The 25,443-nt window shown below is 46.1% G+C and overlaps 1 protein-coding gene across 1 annotated transcript; it reads left to right on the top strand.

The window, feature by feature from the left end:
- The first annotated feature begins 10,483 nt into the window (after positions 1 to 10,483).
- LOC142592609 (uncharacterized) lies at positions 10,484 to 25,168 on the top strand. Its single transcript, XM_075704149.1, has 2 exons — positions 10,484 to 11,062; positions 23,339 to 25,168. The coding sequence occupies exons 1-2, from the start codon at positions 10,772 to 10,774 to the stop codon at positions 25,112 to 25,114; spliced, it is 2,067 nt and encodes a 688-aa protein (XP_075560264.1). The 5' UTR covers positions 10,484 to 10,771; the 3' UTR covers positions 25,115 to 25,168.
- The last annotated feature ends 275 nt before the right edge of the window (positions 25,169 to 25,443 follow it).

Genomic DNA, 25,443 nt, shown 5'->3' with positions numbered 1-25,443 from the left:
TACTGAAGCGATTTCTGCATTCCCGATTAGATATCTTGAAGATGGTTGTGAGTGATGTCGGTGGAATGATAGCAGAGATGTTTTTTCACATTTAAGGACATTAGCCATGAATTAGACGAGGTTAGTACGTGCTGAATGTCAGACTGAAGAAGCAAAATGTCATCGGTGTTAGTAATAGACCGGTAGATAACGCAATCATCAGCGAATATGCGAATGTTGGAACATATGTTAGCAGGCAAATCAATATTATATATGAGAAAAAGAAGGGGGCCGAAGACGGTGCCCTGAGGTACCCCAAATATAACATAGGATTACCAGCCGATTATCAGCCAGTGCGGCTGGTAATCGAACGCGCAACCTTTTGCCAAAGAGCAGAAAGCCGCATGCACAGAGCGAATGAAGCACGTTGTCATAAAATAGTAAATATAGTCGCAGATAGCTCGAACAATGTGCTGTCACTAAGTGCTTTACACGTGCCACACGCGCAGGGTATCGCTTCTTCTAATCAACTATCAGCTGCACCCCCACATAAAGCAGGAGAGCCCCGTGATCTGCTTAATACGAGGAGCAACGAGCAAGCTCAACAACTTCAGTATGAAGAAAACTATCTCGGGCCTGAAAAGAAAAACGATGCTATTTTTCAACACCATCTCCCCTCGCATTTATTCACTTCACCCATTGGCCTGCATGGCTTCTCATATCTTCCTAAGAAAAATAATAAAAAAACAATCGGGGCCATTTCACTCTGTGAAGGCGGATGACCAGCGGAGCTATATGTATGGTGATAAATATGAGGGTAATAAATATGTTTATTGAGAATGAGACACATACCATATCGAATTTCGTTTTTTCACGATCTTCTTTATTAAATTGCACATTCTTTCTCAATGCTTTGTCGATCCCTAACCTTCTTTTTAACCTTCTTTTGTTTGCTTTCTTTATTTATTATTTGGTCACCACGGTGACTATTACTTTATAATGGCTATAATATGCGGCCAGTGGCTCTACGGAAACACTGGAAAGGTTCTTAGCCAACGTGAGGTTTATACACGACCGATGACGCGTCATGGGCACACTGTGCTTGTGCAACACTGAATGCCCAACCTTTCCGACAGAAACACCACGAACCACTTTCCATATGTCTATGTTGAAATCACCCACAATTTCGACGGGAGTGGAGTCGGTAGGGGTGATCCAACTAAAGGTGCATACGCTTGGCGTGTGCGCCACGGTCTCCGTCCGTATTACGTGCCGCCCGCCGCCGCCGCCGCCGCCGCCGCGCACTTTCCCGCTTCTGTACACGACGGTGTTCTTCGTAGGCGCGCCAAGGTCGATCCAAATAAATCGCGAAGCTTCGGGCGAAAAGCGGTTCAGTACAGATTGTCACCGACATCAGCAAGGGGGGTTATGGGAGCAGCGATTGAAGCGCGACTGTGTTTGGAGGGAACCAACATTGGGAAAGAAAAAAGCGTTTTTTTTTAATTCAAGCGAGACAGTTAGATTCATTCAACGAAAATAAAATTCCTGGTCAATCTTATGTATTTGTGACGAGTTTAGAAAATACAAGTTTATTCCATATTATTAATAATAATAAATACATTTATTTTCAGCGCCCATCGTTAGAGGGGGCGTTGACGCCACTGTCACTCGCTATGCAATGCACGTCTTGAAATGGGCAGAAAGACGCACTCGTAAAGTTCACCTGTTGAAATACGCCCCCCTCACAGTTTGTGCTCTCTTGCTTGTCGAAGTTTGTCTGAATTTGGTGACGCGGGTAGCTTCATCGCTTCTCAATCTGTTCAGTCAAAAGTAGTGAGTTACGACCGCCAGATAACTGTTTTAGTTGTTTTCGTGCGACTGCGCCGGCGGACGGGCTCGGCGCCCGACGATAGGATCAGCGCTCTGCACCTAAAGCTTTCGTGGGCCTCCAAAGAAAGTATGTTCTGTGCAGGGGTGCGATTTCTACAGCCGTACGGCTGGCTTTTCCTGCATCGCTTTCCGCGCTGAAAGCTCGAAACGCTCATCAAGTCGATCGGCGGGGCATTTGAATATACAGCTCCGTCTTAAGCTTGCCGTCTTAATCCAAAAGCAGACCAAGAAAACAAATTTCGCGCCTTCGAAAACAAAATGACGTCACTTCTGCTTTTAATGGACATGGCGTCACATTATTTTTTCTTCCGCCGGAAGTGTTTCCACCACATACAGATGGCGCTAAGCCCCGTGAACCGCCGATGGACTGCCATGTTTTGAACGTATGGGCTTATTTGGAAGCCTCGCTACCAGGTATATTTACCTTGGGCGCGCCCTTCTTCCGCAGTCCCCACTGCACGCGGCCTGCCCATTGGCACGGGTGGAAGGGAACTGAGATACGTTTACGTGGTTTGCCTACAGGGGTCTTGACGTCAAACCGCATCCCATGCAAAACAGCGTCTATGCCAGTTTTACATTTTTTTACGATATTTTTTATCACAATACGGTTTGACACTTCTCGCGAGTAAATGTAGCTGAGGATTACCCGGCGATAAGCTTTTGCCTTACGGTTTAGTTCTTTTAGCTGTAGGGTGACTGCCATCTTTTTTGCCTACGCACACAAACCGATAGAACCCAACGTGTTACAGCTTCCCTGTAAAAAGGGTTAAGAAAAAGGAAATTGTTGCATTGCTAGCCAAACAACTGTTTCATGGTAGTTTGCAGAGTGTTCAACACGTAAAAACTTTAGTTTCCTTCAGTTGTTACTTCCACTTAAACCACTGGAGCTAGATCGACATGATGAGTTGGCTGGTAAAGCACTTCGAAAGTACACTCTAGCCGGCGCAACAGAAGTTTTATGTACCGGGTCATTAGATGAGCAGGACGCCCCTTGCGGCCAGTACTTGTGGTTTTTTAAAGGGATACTAACTTCCTTCGACTCCCCAGACCATTTTCTTTTTCTTGCAACTAACCGTTTTTGCAGTCCAATGCCGTGTAACAGAGTCTCGAAGCCCTGGCTGTCACAAGAGAAAAGTGAAAGAAACTGGCACGTTAAACTTAAACTGGCACTTAAACTGGCACGATAGAAGGATCTGCGTGGTCGTGTCCTCATGGCAAGATAATTAATTGACCTGCTGAGCTGGAAGACACTGGTTTGATCCCACGATCGTTGACGACTGTCTTTAATGTAATGTAATTGAACTTAATGCACATTGGATGCATATAGCAGAAAACGCGAGGTGTGCGTATGTCTAGCGGGTCACAGTCTCAGCGAAATCGTAAGTTCGCAACAGATAAGAGGTATCGATAAGTCATTTTAATAAACCGAGCAGCATTCGTCAATTTGCATAAGTTGGCGATCGTTGTCGATGGTTCCTGCACATGTTTTCTTTTTTTTTTTTTGCTATGACGGCAGGCTGTTTTCGCATAACGCTTGAATACTATTTTCCCGTAAAGTCCTGTCTCATACTGAGTCACAAAGCTGGCGACGCAAATCTTCAGAGTCGTCTTTATAGAGTGGCCGTCAACACATCTCTTCAGAATGCAAGCAGCGATGTCGATTTCGCGTAGAAAGGTTTGGTGGCTCAGTGATCGTGCCGAGGATTTTGGCTGCCCACAACACTGACACGCGCACTGCCTTACAACATGTTCAATTTCGTGACCATTTGTCGCAACCTAATTAGTCCGTTCTTCATGATAAGGCTGTCAGATCGCACTGGCCGATCTAAGGGTTGACAACATTTCCAAACTATCCAGAATAAATCACTCCCACTGAATGATTCCAATTGGTCAAACTGGTGAATGTTCTGGCGTGCAAAGATGGCTGCTTCAAATGTTGTTGAATCGAGTTGCTCCAGCGCATGAAGGACATTCGTTGCCCCATACTCTCACCATTTGGCTGCGAATTGTTTCTGCGCAACTACATTATTGCCACAAAGGAATTGTCACCCTCCGCTACTGAAAGCTTTATTCGTGAGAGGCTGCCATGTTTGACTGGGTGATGGGGAACAACGGTGAAGGTAGAAGTACTGATAATGCGGCCATGTTTGGCTGAATATATCCGCTGCCTTGAGGAATGAGAGAGGCGATGTACGATTGGTGGTTATAGCCGTGTTGCAAAAATTCGTTACCACACTGTGTAACGGTGTCGAGTCGGATTATCGGAGCTCGTACTTCTCAAATTTTGTTACCATTTCTGCTAAGTTTCGTCAAGCCTTGACCGTCGTCAGTTTTCTTCGTACGTGTCAACAATGGCTTTAAACGTGTTTCCCTTGTTTCTTTTCGTTCGTGCTGCACCTTTTCCTTCCTTGTTTTTTTTTTTAGAGCACGCTCAACAGCGTTTTCATCTAATTTGCAATGACCCTCCGCGGTAACCTCCTGCTATGGCGTTTCGCTGCTGAGCTCGAGGTCACGGGTTCTGTCCTGGCTACGGAGATGACATTCCGATGAGGGCAGAATGCAAGAACACTCGTGCATTTAGATCTAGCTGCATGTTAAAGAATGCCAGGTGATTAAAAACTAATTCGAGATATCCCACTACGGCGTGCCTCATATTGAAATCTTGGGTGTGGTAAGTAAAACCCACAGATTTCTTGTTAAAGCATTTATTTGTCTTCATGTGTGCCACAGTTTTGCTGAGAGGAGGCGTCTGCGTACTTATTTTATTTGTTAGTGGCACGAGCGTCGAGTGGCGCTCTTGTTTCTTTCGCCGCACTACCGGTTCACCTCCTAAGACTACCGGGGACGAAATTCAATATAAATCAGAAAGAAAAACAATAGTACAGTACAATATTCACGGGTTTCATTATAGATATATGAGAGCATAGGTTTAGTTACAAGTTGAGTTACTGAAGTGCCTGGAATAATTATAATTAATAAGAATTCACTGATTACCGCACACCAAAACACAGAATTGTAGATTTTAAAGACCCGCCACGTGAGTACGACTTTGGCGAAATTCTTGGAAACCCGGATGTACAAAGCGGAAGTAGTGATGTCACTAATGAGGTCACACAGAAGAGTGTGGCATGGTATTTAGCGGGCTAATTAATGGAAAAGAATAGCCTCCGAGTTCGGTTCGTGCGTTGCCTTCGCCTAAAGTTAACCTAATGAAATGAACACCCACGCCGAAGTGCGAGTGCCACAAAGAGACACCTGGGTCAAAGATTATGGCCGCCTAACATCTTATTTATTTATTTATTTATTTATTTATTTATTTATTTATTTATTTACCCGGCGTAGGAGTGGACATAACCCAGCCTCTCCATTTACACTCATTACTCAGACATTTCAGCACTTTGTCCAGACTGTAACGATCGCAGTGATATTAGACACATTATCTGGAGGTACTCCTCTTTGCAGGGAAAGCATCAAGACTTCTCTGAAGATTACATTTATCCCGTGCTCAAGAGCCCGGTCCTACTACATCAACTAAAGACTGTCCAGAAGGCCCACGACGCGTAGGTGAGGCTTGGCCACCACGTCTTTATACGTGGGAGCTGCCCGCTATCCTCTCCTTATAAAGCAGGGCCGGATTCGTTTAGGACGTCAATAAAGTTCTTTATTTATCTATTATCCGCTGTGATTGCTTAGTAGCTATGGTGCTGAGCTGCTAAGCACGAGGTCACGGAATCGAATTCCGGCCATGGTGGCTGCTTCGAGGGGGGCGAAAGCACCCGTGTACTTAGATTTAGGCGCGCGTTAAAGAAACCCAGGTAGGTCAAATTTCCGGAGTCCCCCACTACCGCGTGCCTCATAATCAGATAGGTAATTTGGGGCGCAAAACCTCATAATTTAATTTTATATTTTTATTTTACCTTCAGGGATTTGCGCATTACCGAGGGGATGGACATATTACGGACCAATATTGAAAAAAGAAAGAACTGTTGATACAAGATAATAACGAGCATGAACAATGGACAAACAATACAAAAATGTAGCCCGCCGTGGTTGCTCAGAAGCTATGGTGTTGGGCTGCTGAGTACGAGGTCGCGGGATCGAATCGAGGCCACGCAGGCCGCATTTCTATATAGTAAAATGAGAAATCACCCGTGTACTTAAATTTCGGTGCACCTTAGAGAACCCTAGGTTGTCGAAATTTTTGGAGTCCTCTACTACGGCGTGCCTCGTAATGAGAAAGTGGTTTGGCGCGTAAAACCCCATCAGTTTTTTACAAAAATGTACAACTGTGAATTAGAAAAATCAGAGTAATTTCAACAACAAAAAGTAAAGCAAACAAACAGGGTAAAACAGAAGAACAAATCGAGTACAAATAATTAGGCAATGTTAACGATGGTTTTCAAAAATCTCTTTCAGCGCAATGTATCCGTGATAGCGGTAGCTGCTTCGGGCAGCTGATTCCATTCGTCGATGGATCGAGGTAGAACTGCATATGAAGAGGTCACAGTTATACAAAGAGAAACACCAAGTTTCTGGAGGCGGTCCATTCTGTATAATATGAAGTGAGAGAATTTAAGTAACCGTTCACGAAGATGATTGTTCTGATAGCAAAGTTTACGAAAAAGAATGAGCCGGGTTTTTTTACGTCGAATGGTAATTTCTGGCAGGTTAAGCAGCCAATTCACCACGGTAATACTGGCTCTGCAGTCATAATTGGATGAGATGAAGAGTACGGAACGATGCTGCACCTTTTCGAGTTGATTTATCAATGTAGTACCACCGGGAACCCAGCTAGATTATGCGTATTCAAGTGACGGGCGAATGTAAGTGGTGTAGGGAAGCTTTTTAAGTTATGAGGTTGCCACGCTCAAGTTTCTTCTAAAATAACTAAGTGAACTGTTAGCGTGGGCGATGATCTGCCTTACATGATGGTTCCACGGTAGGTTACCACAGATGTGAACGCCGAGATATTTGTAAGATGAGACAGACTCAAGAGACGCATTATCAAGATCACAGTGTGCACATGCTAATGATGTATGAGATACGGGCGTTGATTTGCAATTTGAATTGTTTGAATCTACATTCCACGTATAACAGCAGGCAAGTACAACGTTATTTAAGTCGGTCTGGGGTCAAGCAACACCGTCTCTGTTACCTATTTTATTGGTTATTACACAGCCATACGTGAATAGGCAAACCTTTGGTGAAATGCTATTGGGTAGCTCATTCATGAATATTAAGGCAAGTAAGGGCTCTAATACAGACCCCTGGAGAACACCCGATAGCACTGGCTGGAGTGGGGAATCAACAGTATTGGCAGAAACAAACTGAGTACGGTTAGAAATTAAAACTTGAATCCAGTTAAGCTCATCAGGTTCTAGATTTAATTGACTAAACTTAAAGATTAGTAAATGATGACTAACCTTGTCAAATGCTCTAGAGCAATGTAAGAAGACACAGTCTATTAGAATCCAAAATCAAGCTAATGATGCAGACCGTTAGTAAAGGCAAAAAGGTGTGTTTCGCAAGAAACATTCTTCCGGAAAGCATGTTGTGAGGGTGTAAAAAACTGGTTCGACTCAAGAAAATTAACAAGGTGAGTGAATATAATGGGTTCAAAAAACTTTACAAGAAACAGATGTGAGTGAAATTGGACGGAAATTTGATGGATTATCCGTTACCCCAGACTTATGTACTGCAACAATCTTCCCTAGCAGCAAGTTTTCCGGAAGGCGAGAATGCTGCAGGGACTGTGAAAAAATGCATGCCAGAATTATAGAAGAGCATCCAACAAGGTTTTTCAAAAATGTCGTACTGATACTATAAAAGCCACATGATGATGACATTTTAAGTTTCTTAATGACGACACAAATACCTTCAGACATAAAAAAAGGCGTTCATTGGTAAGTAATGAGGAAGTGACAACGTATGTTGTTCATTGGTGACTATTGGGCATGAAAAAAGCTTTGATAAATGCGTGCTTTAGGACAGACGCGCATTCTACGTCAGGCCCGGGATGCCCTTTCCGTCGTTAGCAATGACACTGCGCTGCGCTCATTGCCATTTACGACACTCCAATTGTGTAGAATTCTTTAGCATTGCTGGAAAGGCGCGATTAAAAAAAGAAATGCATTAGATCGTTTAATTTGAGATAAGCGACTTGTGGTGGCAGGTTTGTACGCTGACCAACATTTATCAGACCGAGATTTGATAGCAACGCGATAAAGCCTTTTCTTAAGGTTAGAAAGACAGTTTATGTATGGGTTGTACCATGGGGCGCTCGAATTCGAAAAAAAAAAAACTTTCCTGATAGAAATATATTAAAACTTTAGTTCTGAAATTTTCGTTTTGAATAAGTCCCAGTTGCTTTGCACAGATCGTTCAAGGTATAATCGGAGAAGAACTCTCCTAAAAAGGAGCACAATTCATTGTTAATCACGCCGAAATCAGCTTTTCTGTAATTGGGTGTTGTTTTAAGATGCTTGAGTTCAAGTGAGAATGGCAGTGAAATCTTTGCTTGAATAATTTCATGATCACTAAGACCTGCCGTATTAGACACGCAAGATAAGATTTCCGGTGGCGACGTCAAAGCAAAGTCAAGAATTGAAGTCGTATGATTTGTAACGCGTGTAGGAGACGGAGCCAGCTGCCTCAAAGCGTAATCATAGCACATGTGAAGGAAATGGTGCACTTCAGGTGAGTTGGGCGATGACTATGAGTGCAAATGTGACCATACAGTGCACGGAAAGTTGAAATCACCTAATAGGATTACTGGCGCTCCGTGTAAGAGATGTTCACGTGTATAAGGCGATCATGACGGTGACCACAAAAAAGTGGAACACCCGGAAGGTTGGCGATAGCATACACGCATGACAACCTTTTTTAAAGCAAATTTGAGGCAACAACATGCTACCTCCAAACTAGTCTTTATAACAGCGCAGTTTTCAATTTTCACGTTTACGGCGAGAACAATAACACCACCAGATCAATTAAGCTTAGCAGAACGAAATATTTTGCATTTTATTTAACAGCAAAGCAGCACTTTGTTTAGTATTCTATCAAAAAGCGAAGTTTCGGTAAACCAAACCATGTCAGCGCTAGAATCGTTAATCACTGCACACATTTCATCTTTCTAAGACAAAAGGCTGCGAACGCTAGTAGAGAGCAGGATCGGGTTGCCATTGTTAGTGTAAGCGCCGCCACCCCTGACTTTCTCGTAGCTTCGCGAGGAAGCAAATGCTGGCAAATGCGCGTACAGAAAAAAGGTGCCATGGTGAGGAGTTAGCAGCATTGGTTGCGCGTCGGGGTGGTCCTTTTTCATACACGGCGTCAGCAATGCCATGTAATAATACAGGACAGCTAGCTTGCTTTGTTGCATATTCTTTTCTTTTGTGCCCTGTTGCATTGTCACACACATCAGGATATATTTAGAGCGAAGCTGTTAACGGCTACTTTCCCCACTGTCATGACCGCGTGTAGAAAAAATCCCGAAGAAAGTGCAATGCCGAGCCGATCTGCGGCGGAGTTGACGCAACGTTAAGCACTCCCAATACGTGGGCCGATACCAAAGATAATACAATACCAGGCCGACCCCCGGCCTAGGTGTAGCAGGCGTTGGGCACTACTCATACGTGGGCCAATGCTGCAGATAATGCAATGCCGGGCTGACCCGCGGTGGAGGTGCAGTTCGCCATTAAGGGGCCCACATACACAACTTCGCTGGTCATGCTTCTTCACAGAGTGCAAGGGCACTGTGTTTTTGTTGTTGTCGTGGTTCTAGTTCTTTTGCGATCTTTACCCTTCGCTGTACATCAACTTGTATCGGTAACAGTATTAGCCAGTCAACTTCTGCACATTTTCTGCATGTGGTAAGTAACGACATGGTAAGACACAAAAAAAAAATCGTTCAACTTCGATGCACGTACAGACTGGGCGCCCACGGCACTGACAGATTCGGTTGTTGACAATCTCACGCCTTCCCTCCCCCGCTGCCTGCCCGGCTTCATTCGCTGGAGAGTTGGCGACCTTAAGCTGGCTGAAGCACGCACGTGCTCTATTTAGGCCCTGAAATCAAGGCATTGCCAGGTGCGTGGGTTGGCTCTATGTATAATCTCGCTCCATGGGCACCGGCTTGATCAGAAGACAGTAGTAGTGCTTTCGATTATATTATAGTCAATGGGATGGAAACTACTTGGTTTCCGTTTTGCGCATACAGCACCTCGAGCCAGCTTCTTTTTTGTTTTTTGATAACTTGCTTCTTCCAATGAATGCTCTTCAGCATTCCACTCCCCCTTTTCATTTTTGTATCGACAGCTAGCCCATGATAAGCTCAATATTCGTTGCAGTTTTGGTTTTCGTTTCGTTTGTTACGGTAATCATGATGGTGGGGGTGCCGCAACTGTCGTATAGACGCACGCACAGATTTTGACACGGAGGGATGTTTTCCGAGCAAGAAAGTAAGCGATTAATATACGTTTTTTTTACATGAAGGATTGTCGTCTCGCCTTTGTGACGAGTCAACTAGAGCGAAGGTGCCTTCAACGCAATCGCGGCTTTTGTCTTATCACAGTGCTGCCACACTACGGTACACGCCACACTTCGATTGCGCAGCTCGCAGCCTCCGAGCAGTGGCAGTGCGCCGTCGCGATGAACGAGCGAGACGGAGGTGTCACACAAACGGGAATTCCTCTGCCGCAAGTCCTTTACGACGACACGTCGTTCGAACCTGCGCAGCACTGCCGTTTCTCCTGTTCGCGGTAAAGGGATAGACTCGCTTGAAGAAGGGCACGACCCCGAGGACAATTTCCAGCGATCGCTGCGGTGTTGCGTGGCCAGTACGGCTAGAAGCGATCGTTGCAACAGTGCTTGCGCTTCCATTCTTCCTCCACGAGCCTAGAGCGGGATGGCCGACGACTCTACGTGGCTGACGACGCGCACGCTGTTCGGCTTCGGCGGCGCCTTCGACTGGCGGCCCACGTCTTTCTTGGAGCCCCTGTCGCCCGAGAGAGTGTGCAGCTACTGCGGGCTCGTCAGCAAGTGGACGGCGCTGCTTCCCTGTTCTCACACTGCCTGCACTCGCTGCTACAACAAATTCGACCGATGCGGTCGCACTTGCGTGCTGGACAGATCGTCGTTCGCCGGCCGTCACGTCTACTGGGCCTCCTTTCCCGACGAACACCTCGCTGAGCTCAGTGTAAGTGCGCAGGCGATACAAACGAAGCGTTGATGTTGCCAGGTGTGATCTTCCATGGATGGCTGCTGTCGCGACAGCTACGCGTGAGATCCGCGTATTACAAACTAGTGCCAAAGTGTACGGACCACTGAAGCACGCGCGTGTCAATTTGAATTTTTGTTTCTTTGACGTGAGACTTCTGTAGTTTCTGTTTTTTAAGCGACGCGCTCTTCGAGGCCCCTGGCGACGCGCGTCTGTCCTGAGACTAGTGTCAATATTGCACTGATACCAGGTTTGGGCGACTGGGTTGAGATCATTGCTTGCCACTGGGCTGCGCGCATTGCGTAAGAACCATTGAATGGAAAGATGACATGCGGTACAAGAAAATTGACGTGGTGGCGAAAAAAAATTCCATCCTAACGCAGCTTTCGACGGCGGCTGTCTCTGTGCTAGGCGGCGCGGAAAGGTAGTTCAGTTCGCGTGGTCCGTGAACTATTGCTATCGACTGTGTCACGCGTTTTATGTAGCGACGTTGGGAGGAAAAGTTTTGCGGGATCTAAGAGCGCGTGCGAAGCTGCAGTTTTGTGAACTCTGGCAAAGCAAGTGACTAGTATTGTTCATAGCAGGCACAACTGCGCAACGGATGCGCATACGCAATGTCACGTCTGCAGACGCAGTGCTTATTTCTAAATTGACCACTGGTGTGCAATTGTGTGCCTGATTCCAAATGCCCCAAATTCGATGTTGCTGTTCACGTCATTTCTATTGAAGTCATGCTCCGCGTGGCTCGATTTCAGCTCCCTTCATATGTTCCAGTTCTCGCCCCTTGAATTTGGGCCTTATGCATTTGCTGTGCCTCCGTCAAATAAAACGCGCGGGCGTTACCGCCCTTGCAGTTGAAATGTCACTTTGGCAACCGGTGATGTTTGCACCTGATAATTGCAATAAGAAAAAAATTCTTGCATGAGACACAGGTAATTATCATATCGAGTTGTTAATATCGCGTGAGACGACCGAGCATGCGGCATGTGGGCATCTGGCAACGAAACGAAGCAGTGAAACTGGCGAGCATACTCATGAGGCACTCTCTAATGCAAAAGTCAGCTGCTGCCCCTTCCCTTCAGAAAGACACATTTTGTACTTCTTATCAGCGGCGCCTCCTTTCTGTACCGTCACATATATGGAAACCATGCAGCAAGAAGTATTTGAAAATTCGCTTCTGCTTTGTCTGTGCTACAGAATGTTTTGAACAATCCCGCATCGACGCCCCTGCATATACTTGGCCTTGTTGCAGCGTCTTCACGTGATTTCTTGCACGAACAAGAAATCTGGAAATTTTATTTGTGCGATAACAAAAAGGGCAGTGCTTTGCTAAGTGAGACCAAGCTGACCGTTCTAGTACAAGAACAAATATTTGCTATGGGGGGAGGCATGTGTCTCGTGCAGCAAAAAGTCTAGAGATTACTGAGCACGTCGTAATGAAATGGCCAGATATTCAGCCAGCAAGAGCCGTAGGCAACGTCCACCTTCCAGAAGTGATGGGATTCAAAGCGCACGTAATCATTAACTGGTCAGCGGCGGAGATAAGCAATTTATGCTTAGAGTATCAGCGTTAAAGAAGTGCGGCACAGATGTAACCGGGGTTGTTAAAGGTAGAGGTTACTTTGCAACACGGAAAAGAAATGAGCGAAATGCTATACTGCAATATAGTTAAACATAATTTTCACAAACAGGTTAGGTGACTATTTGTCGCGATTCCGCTTTAAAGTGTATGACATAACAAATGATCATCAATCGTCGAGGATTGTTTCTGAATGCGTACTCGCATTATATGCCAATATTGCGTGTTCCGATGTGCAGCGTGACTGCTTACGTTACTACGCTGTTGCATGAAAGCCGAAGCGAGGCACAGGGAATGGCGAGTGAAGGAGGGGCTGCTTGCAGGGACACCACCATCCGCCATATTGGCTATCCGTGATTATCTCTGGAGACGTTATGGTCTGAACATTATTTCTCACGAAATAGAAGCTTTGAAAAACGAACTTTTCCCTGCTTTCGTAAGGATGGCAAGATGTGGCGGCGATGTCACACGTTTGCTCACAAAGCTTTTGTGTTCTGTCAGCCGCAGTGCAATGTGTGGCCTAAAAAAATGAAAGGTTACAATGTTGCGAAAACATTGTGACGTTCTCAGATGGTCATGCCGGCTTCCTGATTGATTGCAATATCTCACGTGAGTCATGTACCAAGTAGAGTCTGCTCAATTCTGGGCACCACTGTACCTGCATCGCATTAAATGCCGTAGAATGCCTTTGTGATAGATTACATTATTTACAGCGTCGGAAATTTATTCTCAAGAACCCTTTCTTTTCAGGAAGTGCAAACGTCATATGACAATTGAACAGATACTTGTTAACTAACGTACGATGCGAGAATGACAATTTGTACGTTAGCAACAGCGGCTTTTTACTCTGCTGTAAGAAAATGTACGCAGGCACGCAACTGTCAAGCTCTAACAGAACGAGAGAAAGGAAAAAGAAAGACAGGGAGGTTAACCAGAGATTCTTCGATTGGCTACTCTGTACCGGGGAAGGGGCAAAGAGATGTGAAAGGTGAGAGCGACAATGTACGCAAAAAAAAAAAAAAATCTCAGTGCCCTTCTACGCTGTGAAGAAGAATTACCAGCGAAACTGTATGTGGGCCATTAATGGCGAACTGCACCTCCGCCGCGGGTCGTGCAGACATTGCACTACCTCCGGGATCGACCCCCGTGTGGGGAGTTTCTTATGCTTAGCACGACACGAAAATTTACTTGAACGGTACAGGTATGCAGCGTCGCTGTAAAAATCCCCACACACATACATACCATACAGAACTGTTTCTGTGGGCGCTGTCGCGCAGCCTGCGAAGGCTTTCCTAATGTTACACGGTGTCACCGTCCCATCCTACGTCACACAGTGTACTCACAATTTTTCAGTCCCTTGTTTTTTAGATAACGCGGCACTGCCTTAATAGCGGTATGCGCTGATGTCACGTAGGCCAGTTTCAAGCTCCAATATTTTGGTTGAGCATAAAGGGTAAAGGCAGTAACAGTGCGGCGCAAAAACAGGTTTGAGTGCTTGTCACTGTATGCTCCTGCATTCCTGTCACTGCTTCGCGTTATACGCCATTAAAGCATAATGAAACAGTTTGCAGTGGCGTCCTTGTGGCCGCAATCTTTGAGTATTAGCACGCCGAGGAGCTGCGCAAGCAAGAAACGTGACAGTGCGACAGGCGCGTCTTCCTCTGAGCCACAAATGGATTACAGTGATAGCCAGCTCGAAAGGATGGTCCACTAAGAAAGCAAAGCAATGCACGCATGACATCATAGTGCACTGACATCTTCGTCGTCCCATTTTCGCGCACTATTGAACGGTGAGAATCTGCTCCTGTGATGTAACGTGAATACTCTTTTCGTTTCCTTCACTGGCATGACTGATTGACGAAGTTAATGACAAGCGGTGGCGTGGTCACTGACACTGCTCAAGTCACCTTGTATGGCGCACGCATGTGTGATCGCTTCGCGCCCAGCTGAGTGAAGTCTTGCAAACTCAGCAGCTACAATTTGTAAATTGCATTATGTACCGTAAATTAATTAAGGAGTTGATTCGAGAATTTATGTTGGCTATTTGAATGTTTCAATTTCTGGTACCAGTATTAGCCACCTCTTTGAATAATCGAACTCAAGAAAAAGAATTGGGCTATGTCCGAGCTGATCTAAAAAAAAAAAAAACCGAAAACTTAAAAATTATCATCCCATATATATATATGAACAAGCGAAACCGAGGGGCTTGTTTTTGTTAAGCACGACCTTATTTACCCTTTTCACTGCGATCCAGTGGGCGCTGCTATGTGTGATCACGAGGTGACGCGTCCGTTGCTAGCCTTAACCGCTTCCGTTGCCTCCGCAATTAGAGATTGCGTGACGCCGGTGCGATTTAGCAAACTGTTTCGGGAGATATCGTTGACGGTGACTGGGCGGACGACACAAGCTTTGGCGGCAGCGGCAGCGAACATACAAAAGCGCTTACTTCAGAAGCTGAATTAGCTATGTCCAAGCGGCGTGAGCAGCCTATATGGTACTTGCTTTAAAAACCAGCCTAAATATGCATTACAAGCTATCCATATTTTCGGCTCATGAATCGAAACAGGATTAGCGTGTTTTTTTCTTCGTTCTTTGTTTGGCAAACATTTTGAATCAGCAGCTTGTGACATTTCTGACTCCGATTTCCTTGTGGTGGTGACTATCTGATTATTTCTGTCTAATCGCTCGCGGGTGTACTCAGTTCGGATAGATTTGTTCTTGTTGTGCGCAAGGTTTGAAATATAGCCGTTTTGTACGTTGTAATACCTTGTAGCAAAGATGTACTATTGCTAGTAACTCGCTTGCTCTTGTGGATAGTCACTAAACATTTAGCTACGACCATTCGTACGCTATCGGTGTAGTCCGTCATTTATTGTGCGTATATGATGCGAATATATTCAGGTGTGTGCCCCGTCACTCACTGACACGTTGGCGATCGAGTGGGCGTAATTAAGCTTCCGTACCAGTTCGTATAGATGTGTGTCGATACTCTGCGCAAAACTTAGTCTGACGGGAAGCGGCGCTACTCCTTTTGCCATTGTTTAACAAGCGGTGTTCGCTCTTGCCGACGTTCCGGGGCTGAAGCACTTTCTTTGAAGGTTAGCGATACAACGCTGGTGGTTGAGAAAATTTCTGTATCCTAGAAGAAAGCCGTACATATCGCAGTGCCGGTAACACGTACGGACAGTTGCAGCAATGGTCCGCGAACTTGGCTGCTCAGATTCGTTCCATTCCTTAAAATGCCAGTCACTATTTTTTTGCTGCCAACTACTGCACGCGTCTACAATCCACATGATTCAATCGGGCATGATTGGAGCACAGTGCGTTAGTGAAAACCGTTGCATTTCCAACAGTTGATCGCACAGAAGCAAGGCGGAAGTGGTTTCGCATTCGTGCGCTGTCGCTGAGGCCACATGTGGCGTCATGTGTGACCCATGTGTGGCGCCGTCTGGTTTCTGTAGAACAAACTGCTCTGAACAAACAAAGGATCAATAAAGCCAACACGCAATGAAGCCTTGGCTTTATTGCCTGTTGGCTTTTTACGATTGTGATCACACATGTACATGCATACATGCAAACATACATACACGCGCATGCGCGCACACATGCACGCACACACATGCATACGTACATGCATGCGCACATCTGTTAACGAACCAAGGACTTCGCTGTTGCGAAATCAGTGTTTTCCTGCAAGGAATCGAATCACGATTCGGAAGGTGCGCGATTATATTAGTTTTCTATCGGCTGCTGTATACCCATCACTATAGTGTTGCGAATATAATGAGGGGGCCCTTCACCATAATATTTTCCTATCGTGAATCATTGCGCCGTCGCTAACAGTCGTATCTCTACCGGGTCAGGCACAATGCGACATAACTGTGCGGCAACTCAGTGCTTGCATTTTGACCCAACTGTGTTCTTATTGCCTTGGTGCAGGCTCCGATAATTTGCTCCGTGACAACTAAGCGATTAGTTGTTTCCTTGTCGTGATATTTTGTGAAACAGCGTCTCGCCAGAGTTTATCATGCAAGCTTACCTTCACGTTCCCTAAGACACTAAAGTGAATTAAGCCTTATGAGATACGAAAGGTGACATAAGCGTAACGTTTTTCGATAGGATTCGCCGAGTTTCATTTGTAAAAAGAAGTGTGCTAAAAAAAATGGTGCACCACCGAAACTGCAATTTAATGGAGAAGAAGCTGTGTACACCTTTTGCGATTTTTTGATGGCGGATACAATTTTCGCCTTTCACTGAGAGGGCAGATACTATGGACGATGACTGTCAGTCATCGGCATCACAGTGTCGCGCCCAGCAGTGACGCTACGCACCTTGAAGGCTGCTATTTCCCGCATTGACAGCCTCTTGTTTCGATAGCCAGCTGCACAAGCATTCTAACGGTGACTGGTATTCGTTTCCTATACCATCATTTTGCCGGTGCACGCTACTGCTGTCTAGTCGACAAGACACAAGTCCATTAATCGCAAGCCACTAACCACTAGGCTACAACCCGTTAGTCTTGGATCTATGCGACGCTAAGGTTACTTTGATAGTGCCGCAATACGGTAGTGACCTTGCGTTTGTTGGGACGATTGCCGAAACATATGCGAGAAGTGAAGGCGGCAACAGGAGAAGCCGTAACGCAAAGAGACCGCCTTGTGTGTGCTGGTACAGGCAGCATAACAAAATGCCGACATACACGTGCGTTGTGGCACCTCATAAATTCACTGCTGTGAAGCTGTTAATGCGCCAAGCTGCATTCGAAAACGTTATATGTGCGTTTTCGGCGCCTCTCGGGTGAACCAGGTAGTTAGCCGAGCTGATACTTAGAGGAAATGCGGGGCATGAGAAAGAGTAATCTCCTGAAACTTTCTTAGATGAGCTAAGGAGGCGAAGGGCGGACGTTGTGGCTGATGTGCTTGTGAAATCAAGTGTGTGAGTGAAGTACGACCTTTTCTACAAATTTCTTGTACAAATGCTCGAAAGCTCTGTCTGCGGTCAGCGTTGCAAAAACAGGCTCGTCGAGCCTGTTGCGAGCAATGTTTCAAGCCTGCCATTTAATTTCAGCCTATACTGAAATTCCTAATACAACTCCTCGACAGACGTGGCTTCGCTGGAAATTGGGGTGTTATTCTGCGTATTCGCACAAATCTGCTAATCCTTCCCCACCCACGTCGCTTTCAACCGGATGCCGTACCTACATTGAAGCATTTGCGTAATCGCGTTCGCTTTTCGCATAAGCATTGCATTGGATTGCATTTGCGCCATTTTCCATGATCATTTGCTTCTTTAACTTTTCGTTTCCGTAATACTTACGTTAACATTCGCTTAACCATCAAAGAAAGCTTAAGCATCAAATAACACAATTTGCCACATGCGTCGAGATCGACTTATTTTTGAAGATAACATCGAAGGCGCCAAATGAAACAACGGACGTAGGAAGGAGACGTAGGCTCCTTCCTACCACGTAGGCTACGTGGTTGTCTCGTGTCTCCTTCTTTCGTCCATTGTTTTATTTGGCGCCTTCGTTGTAATCATGCATAACCAACTCTCTCCCCAGCACGTGCTCAGTACAATTTTTTTTAAAGATGAAACCCAGCGAGTCACCCAAGACTGACAATTTTCACGTTACCTAGCAGACCTTTGCCACTGTGAGGTCGACTTGTATATGTTCCTTGCATCTACGAATCGTATCGCCTCTGCCAATTTTCGCTCCGGTGGTCGGTAGCACGTCTATTGATGAAGAAAAATTCGTTAGCGGTCGTCGCACTCCATGGATCGCTAGAAAAAACAAACTTCTATTCTGCCTGCTTGGCTTACCTAGTTCATGGTAGAGTGTATAAGCGCGACTAACGATGACGCAGAAAGAAACAGATACAGATAGAGCGCTTCTAGTTCGCTGTAACGTCGTCAGCTTTGTGTAATTTTGGCGATATCGCATGTTCTATGGCATTGGTGAAGCGTTTACCGCAAGTTTATACGTCTTCAGAAAAAGAAAAAAAGAAAGTGCTGGTTTAGAGCGATCAAAAGTTGCTTTAACATAGCTCTACATGCCATCAGTAGGTCCGGAGGGTAACTTTTATTTTCCAAAATGAGCCACCATAGGAACAAATAATTATTTGCGTTCATTATCTTTTTCGTCGTTCCTAAAGTTCTTTTTGTATCCCGTAGCTCGTCCGTACGTAGAGCGCCAACTCCAATTATAATAATAATTAGCAACGTATTGCCATCAATTTCTGCGCAAAGGATTTACACTTACAACAAGACAAGAGAGTTGGAATATTTGACCGCGAAATTATATATGTATCCTACAGCCAGAAGAGTACGAGTTACGTCATAGCTGGGAAGAAAGTGTAAAAAATGACCGTGTTAATCGTTGGTACTGCATACACAGCGCCTATAGACTACGCTTGCTGAAAACACCAGCACCAATTCAACGTTAACATTGGATCGCAGGGCTTTCGGAACAAGCGTCGTCGCGCAACAATAAGCCACAGCAATCACGATTAGTGTCCAGCTATGATACTCGTCGCGGGAACTCAGTGGCTATGACGTTGCACAGCTAAGCTCGATGTCTCGGGTTCGATCCCAGCCGCGGCACTCGCATTTCGACAGAACCAATCTCACTATCACTGTCGACGTTAATGCGATTACCATTGAAGCAATGCAGCGACTCACCCCACAGACGACGACGACGACAGCAAAAGCAAAACGAACATTCGCTTTTTTTTTTTTCAGGAACTGCTTTAAATAGCTGGCAGTTCTCGGCACCTGGCCGCTCGTACTGTGACCGTAGACGGCGCGTACGCGTGTGTCTCATTAAGGAACGCGCACTGCGTTCGCGGCGGTGGCCGTAAAATAAGCTGCATCGCGGTAAAGCTAACCGAAGTAAACCGGTCATTATGCAACGCTTATCAGACCTTCGCCTAACGTGCAGTCCTCCACGAATGTCTAAATACGAAGCGAACTGAGCTGGGCCTTCGCTGCCTACAACACAAATGGGTTTGATTTATGTATGTTCGGGTAGCCGCCTAGCGCACAATGGCAATTATGTTGGGGCTGTGCTGCATGACACCGTTCTTTTCTTAATAAGCTATTAGCATTCTCTGGAAACTTTTTCCCGTCGATTTGGATGACCTGGTAGTTGGCCCACAATCAAACGGGTACAGCATCGGTCTGCTGCGCTGAGGGAACTCGGTTTATTATCCACCGTCGGCCCAACTTGAGTCACTGGTTATGTAACGGGGGGTATGCGGTGATACTCAGTGAATTCCTTCATGCCGACTTGGGACACAGAGCATTTGTCAGTGTGTATATGCGCTGCTCTTCGATAAACTTCTTTGATGCCAACTTGCGTCACTCGGTATGTGTCAACAGGTATATGTCGATTTGCATAAGAACCATATAAAACATAACATGAACAATTACCTACCAATCATAAGTTAGATTGCTAATGGCATTGAAGTCGCCAATTGCCTCCAAAGGACGAATGCACCGACAATTTTTTGGTGGTGCTATTGACAGTTTTTTAGATTTATGGCCGCCCCCATGCAATCAAGAAGATTGATTGGAGTATGGGAATCTCCCGAAATAATTGCGAGTTGGGAGACATGCATTAGGATGCGTCTACAAGTGTTCTAAGGTGTGTACTCGAACCATGTTCCCACATGACATGTTCTGTGCACTAGATGTGGCAACATTTTCTTTTTAAATATGGGTCATTTTATCTGGCGCAGCAGTTTTCTCATTATCTTTTTTTTGGTTGCTGAATATAATTGGACAGTAGGTGGGCTACAAGAACGATTCTCGCAAAGGATTGTGGGGTATACGGCGCCTTCTGCAGCCTATCCCGGTTCGAGAAGCTCTTCTAGCGCCTTCGTGCCATTCACTCTCTTTGCTGTCAATTTCCGTGTGCTTTGTCGGCACTTGCGGTTACTTTGATAACAAATCTTCCGCATTATATTTTGTGTGCAGTGCAGGCTAAATGAATGGCCAGTGTATTCACCGCTGGGCAGTCTAGGTGGTGCGAGCTGTGATTCCTTCATTAAGGAGTGTAAGCCTTTGGACTGTTGTATATTGTTGCGCAGTATTTATCTTCTGGCACGTGTTTTGTGCCACAGAAAAGAGTTCTTGCACGTCACACTCTCATGTAAACATCACAACGTCCAATTTAAATTTTAAGTTTTGATCTTTCGTAGTCTTGAAGCGATATACCTTCGCGTTGCAGTGCTGGTGAATGTGTGAATATAATTTTCTTGTGACCATGAATTCGAATGAGTCGGGTAGTTCCTGCTTTAATTACTGCTTTACGGGAGTGTTCCTTCCTTCGTGGCACACTGCGCACACAACGCACTCGCTCATTAATTGGACTGGAATCTCGGCATTTAGCGTACTTCCAACATTGCAACGAGTTGTGTGGTTACTGGTGTTCGCATCAATGCACCGCTTCTCTTGCACCCGTCTCCAGCACTGCAGTAAAAAACTTTGCGCAAGTCACTGGAATATGCTTGCAGATTAGTGTTTTTCGACGATGATCAAGTGCACCCCACCCCACGCCCCAAACGACAATGCGCGACGTCGCGGTTACATTCGGTCGCATACCAAGCTTTCCCGTATAAATTCCTTGACCAACGATGGCAAAGATTAGCGTTCCTCGGAAACACCTCAGGCGGTGTTGGGAAGGGAGATGGTGGTTGAGGTGAAGCAGAAGAGAGGTATTTTTGCAGCTCTAATGGGAGCACGGCTTAGTGTCTGTGGGGAAGGGGAAGTGGGAAGCAAGAGGATGGAAGAATACGGAGATGTTTAGAGGGAAAAGATCGCGTACCATGGCAGGAATTGCAGTGGGCGCAAGCCCGAACGCTAACTCCGTATTCTCAAACAATCCTTGACTCTAAGCTCTTCCTCCACACCACCGAACTGAGCACGGTGCCCTCCTTGGACTGAAGGAGACGCGAAAATTTCTTGTTCACTGACCTCTCGCGTGCTAAAGCATTCGGTTTGTCTTTTTCACAATTTTTAACACTATATTACTGCATGTTAGCGCATTTCTTACATTGTATTTTTTTTATATGTATTCACATATGTATTCTAATTATTCTATAACCTTCGAGTGCACTCTCCCCCTTACACAATGCCTCTAGGGGCCTGTAAGGTATGTTTAAATAAATAAATTGTCGTGCAATGTCAGTGGAGTAGAGTAACCCCTTCTATGGAGGGGTGGCATTTCCGTCTAGGTTATTGAGTCGAGGTGACGTGCTTAGCAGATGGGCGTTCTAGAATACGGGGGCTACAGTCTGCTGGTTAGCGAGGTGTCCTCCAGGAATTCCAGGATTGCCTTGAATTAGAATACGTGGGAGCGACACGTTGGCTTGACACAGCCCGTGAGGCAACTTTCTCAGCGCTGCAGAGACAGCCCTTCGGCGCCTAACAAGGGTCTCGCATACGTTGGTCCAGCGACCCGGCACGCTCTCGCTAGGGACAGTGTGCTGGTGGGATTAGGAGCACCGCCACATCCGTTTCAGGCGTCGCCCCTCAACGGTGCACGAGACGGAAAAGAAAAAAAAAACGTCAGCATTTGTGGCCTAACGCGCACTGTTCGATTCGCTCGAAACACTGTATGCACCGTGGTGCGACTTGCGCACAGTTTGAGTGCACCCTCGCCCAACTGCGGAGCAAGAGCGCTAGTGTTGGCACGCGCGACGGTCACGCCAGTAGCAAAAGGCAGAGCGCTACTACAGAGACAATTGAACGGAGCGCGAGAGTGCGTCCTTTTCGTGTCGTCATTGTTTGCGGGCATACGCAGTGCGTATGTCTCGCGCGTCTGCAAACCTTTTAACCCACCAATTACGAACCACGCTTTCATCGTCGATACCGGGCCGTACGGCAGCGCCTACGGGGCGACCACCCCTCAGGTATCCATGCAATTGTCATCGCAATAAGAAGCTAGAAGAAAACTACAAATTGGCAGACAATATGCACGTGACCGGGATAAGAAGCCTAAATAGATTTCGTGATGAGAGAAGAGAGAGCATGCGAAATAGTGAAAAGGCAGTTTGAGCAACTTATGATTACACGCGAATTGGCAATATTTTTGTTTATTGTTCACGAATTACTTGCTGCAAAGCTTTGTTAATCTCTTCTAGTGTTAGATAATATTGCAGTTAACCTTTTATAATTGCCCACTATCTTCCTTATTGCTTCACTTTCTGCACTTTGCTTAAAATTAACATGTACCAAATGCCCCATTTGTGCGTACCTCGCTGTTATATACAAAATACATCGTTCAGTTCGTGTGCGAACTCTTAAAAACCTTCCTATATACGTCGTTTTCATCGTCGATGGTAATCAATTCAAGGAAACTGTTATTAAAAATGTGTTACAACCGTGCAACGAACTGCTCTCGTGAAGCCTCAGCTTGATACAAAATGAATGAAATAAAAATTTCATGCAGGTAGCAAAACAATGGGCCCATTTTCCCAGTTTTGTATGGTTGTGACTTCTACACGCAATGGCACACTTCTGTTAGGAATATAACAGGCCTATTGCTCTCAACAGTGTAAAATATAAATACATGAAAATGAAGTAGCAAGCTCAAACGTAATTGCTGGATATTTCTGTTATAACTCAACATTACTGTGCTAACTATAATCATTGTTTTTTGTGCGTGTGGTTCACAGATACGCTGCTGGAACGCTGACAGGGGCTGTGACATCATCGGACCTGCGTTTTATACAATGGCGCATTTCCAAAGTGAGTGCGAGTACCACGCGCTCGACTGCAATTTCTGCGGCAAGACTGTACTGCTACGAGAGTTGGACCAGCACCTGGCCTCGAGCTGCCTTCAAACTTACCCGCTCAACTGCATGACGAAAGGCGGCGTGGAGGCTCAACACGAAGCACCGAGTGATTCCACAAGAATGCCGTGGGATTCATCGAACTTTAGTGGGAATCGCCCCATAACCGGACCGTCATCGTACGAAAATGACACTGGTCAGCCTGTGGGAAATGGGAGGCCTCTAACGAAGGCACTTAAGAGACGCCTTCGCAAGAAGAAACTCGTCCCTGTCGCTTATAAATGCAATAAAGCAAGCTCCAAAAGTGTCTGCAACTCCATGCGAGTGATCGTAGTTGGCGCCAAGGAGGGTGCTGCACGTTCGGCCCGTGCGGACGAAGTTGTTCGCGAAAGGCACTCCATAGCCACTGAGTCCTGCCCGCGCACGAATTGTGCTAGTGCGAAAAGAAACCTGGAAGAGGTGAAACAGCTCGAGCAACGCGGCCTTTCAGCGAACATCACTGGGGAAGAAAATCCGCATGTTGGTAGTTGTGACACCACCGACGGTGATTTGTATGCCATCGGGGAGGCGTTGGGACACTTTCTTCGCTGCCGGTGGGAAAGCATCCTGAGTGTGAACGGTCGGCACGAGGACTACGTTTACAGGCCGGATGCCGGAAGAGAAGCTACGGATGTTATAAACACCCCGACAACCTCAATGCTCACACGTGGGGCAGAGATTAGGCAAGTTCGGTCAACATCCCCTGGAGACGAACCTGGCGAAGACGAGGAAGAGAAGTGTGGCAGTTCAGGAGTTAAAGAGGCGTCCAGCGCCGGCAGGGTGTCAAATGAAATCGCAATGGACTGCAATGGCAGCTTGCTCCCGTTTCCGCCACTCTTGCACCAGGACGTGATGCACCGCAACCGCGAAATAAGCGGAGAAACATTGAAGCACTTCATCGATGACGTCAACGAAGATGCCTCACCTGCGCTCACTTCAAGATCGAAAACGGTTAGCAGGTTGCAGACGACGAAGCATGAGCATTCGAACGGCTGGTATGCGCAGTGCGAAGAGGCGGAGGAGACATCGCGACACGCTATTTGCAATCGTGCTGAAGTAATCGAGGACTCCCAAGATCGTAGTGCACTGCGGGAATGGGTGACGGGTAATTCTTTTACATACGTCATAGACAGCGACCTGCAAGGTGTCCAGAGAATTTCGAAGCCTGTTCGCTGGAGCGTCGAAAATTGGTCTGCTCTGAAGGCCAAAGCACTGGCCGAGGGCGTAGCCTACTCACGCTGCTCCAGAGATACTTGCCCGTTCTACGGGTACAAAATCACTCCCGCATTGCTGATTGAAAGTTCAGGGGATTTACTTCTGGTGCGACTGGCTCTTTTTGTGCTCAAGGGAGCATACGACAATTCCCTGGTGTGGCCCATCAAGAAAAAAATGGTGTTGACCTTCATGCACCCGTCGGACAAAAGCCGGAGGCTGACGCTGAATGTGAACACGACCGTTGACGGAAGAAGTGAGGACTACATGCCACCGAAGGACAATGAGACAGGCCCCATATTGAGCCCGGCAAGCATTATCGCGACGCACTTGGAGGAGAAGGGGCACATCGTAGATGATAAGGTAGGGTTGAAATTTAGAGTCATGGAGGTGCCCAGCAGCAAATGACAACACTGAAGGGACGAATGCTTCGCATGACTCAGCTTTTTGTGACTGAATAAAGAGTGCTTTTAGCAAGAACGGGTGAGGTTTGATTTTAAATGCTGCTGTCTGGTCACCAGCGCAGGCTTCGTTTCTAGAATTGATTGAGAACATCAACATGCATCGCATGGACGAGCTATCAGAAAGATGGTAAGGTGTTAAGAGTCGATGCTGATGCAAACTGTGTTGGTGATAAACGCATAGCAATAGAGAATTTAGCGACGTAATTATATGATGTCGTTCCTTACTTGATAATATAGTGGGGTAGCGGTATGTTGCAAACACAAACCACCGAC

Source organism: Dermacentor variabilis, chromosome 9, assembly GCF_050947875.1.
Source record: "Dermacentor variabilis isolate Ectoservices chromosome 9, ASM5094787v1, whole genome shotgun sequence".
NCBI lineage: Eukaryota > Metazoa > Arthropoda > Arachnida > Ixodida > Ixodidae > Dermacentor > Dermacentor variabilis.
The sequence above is the reverse complement of the archived record's forward strand: the minus strand, read 5'-3'. Positions and strand labels throughout refer to the sequence as shown.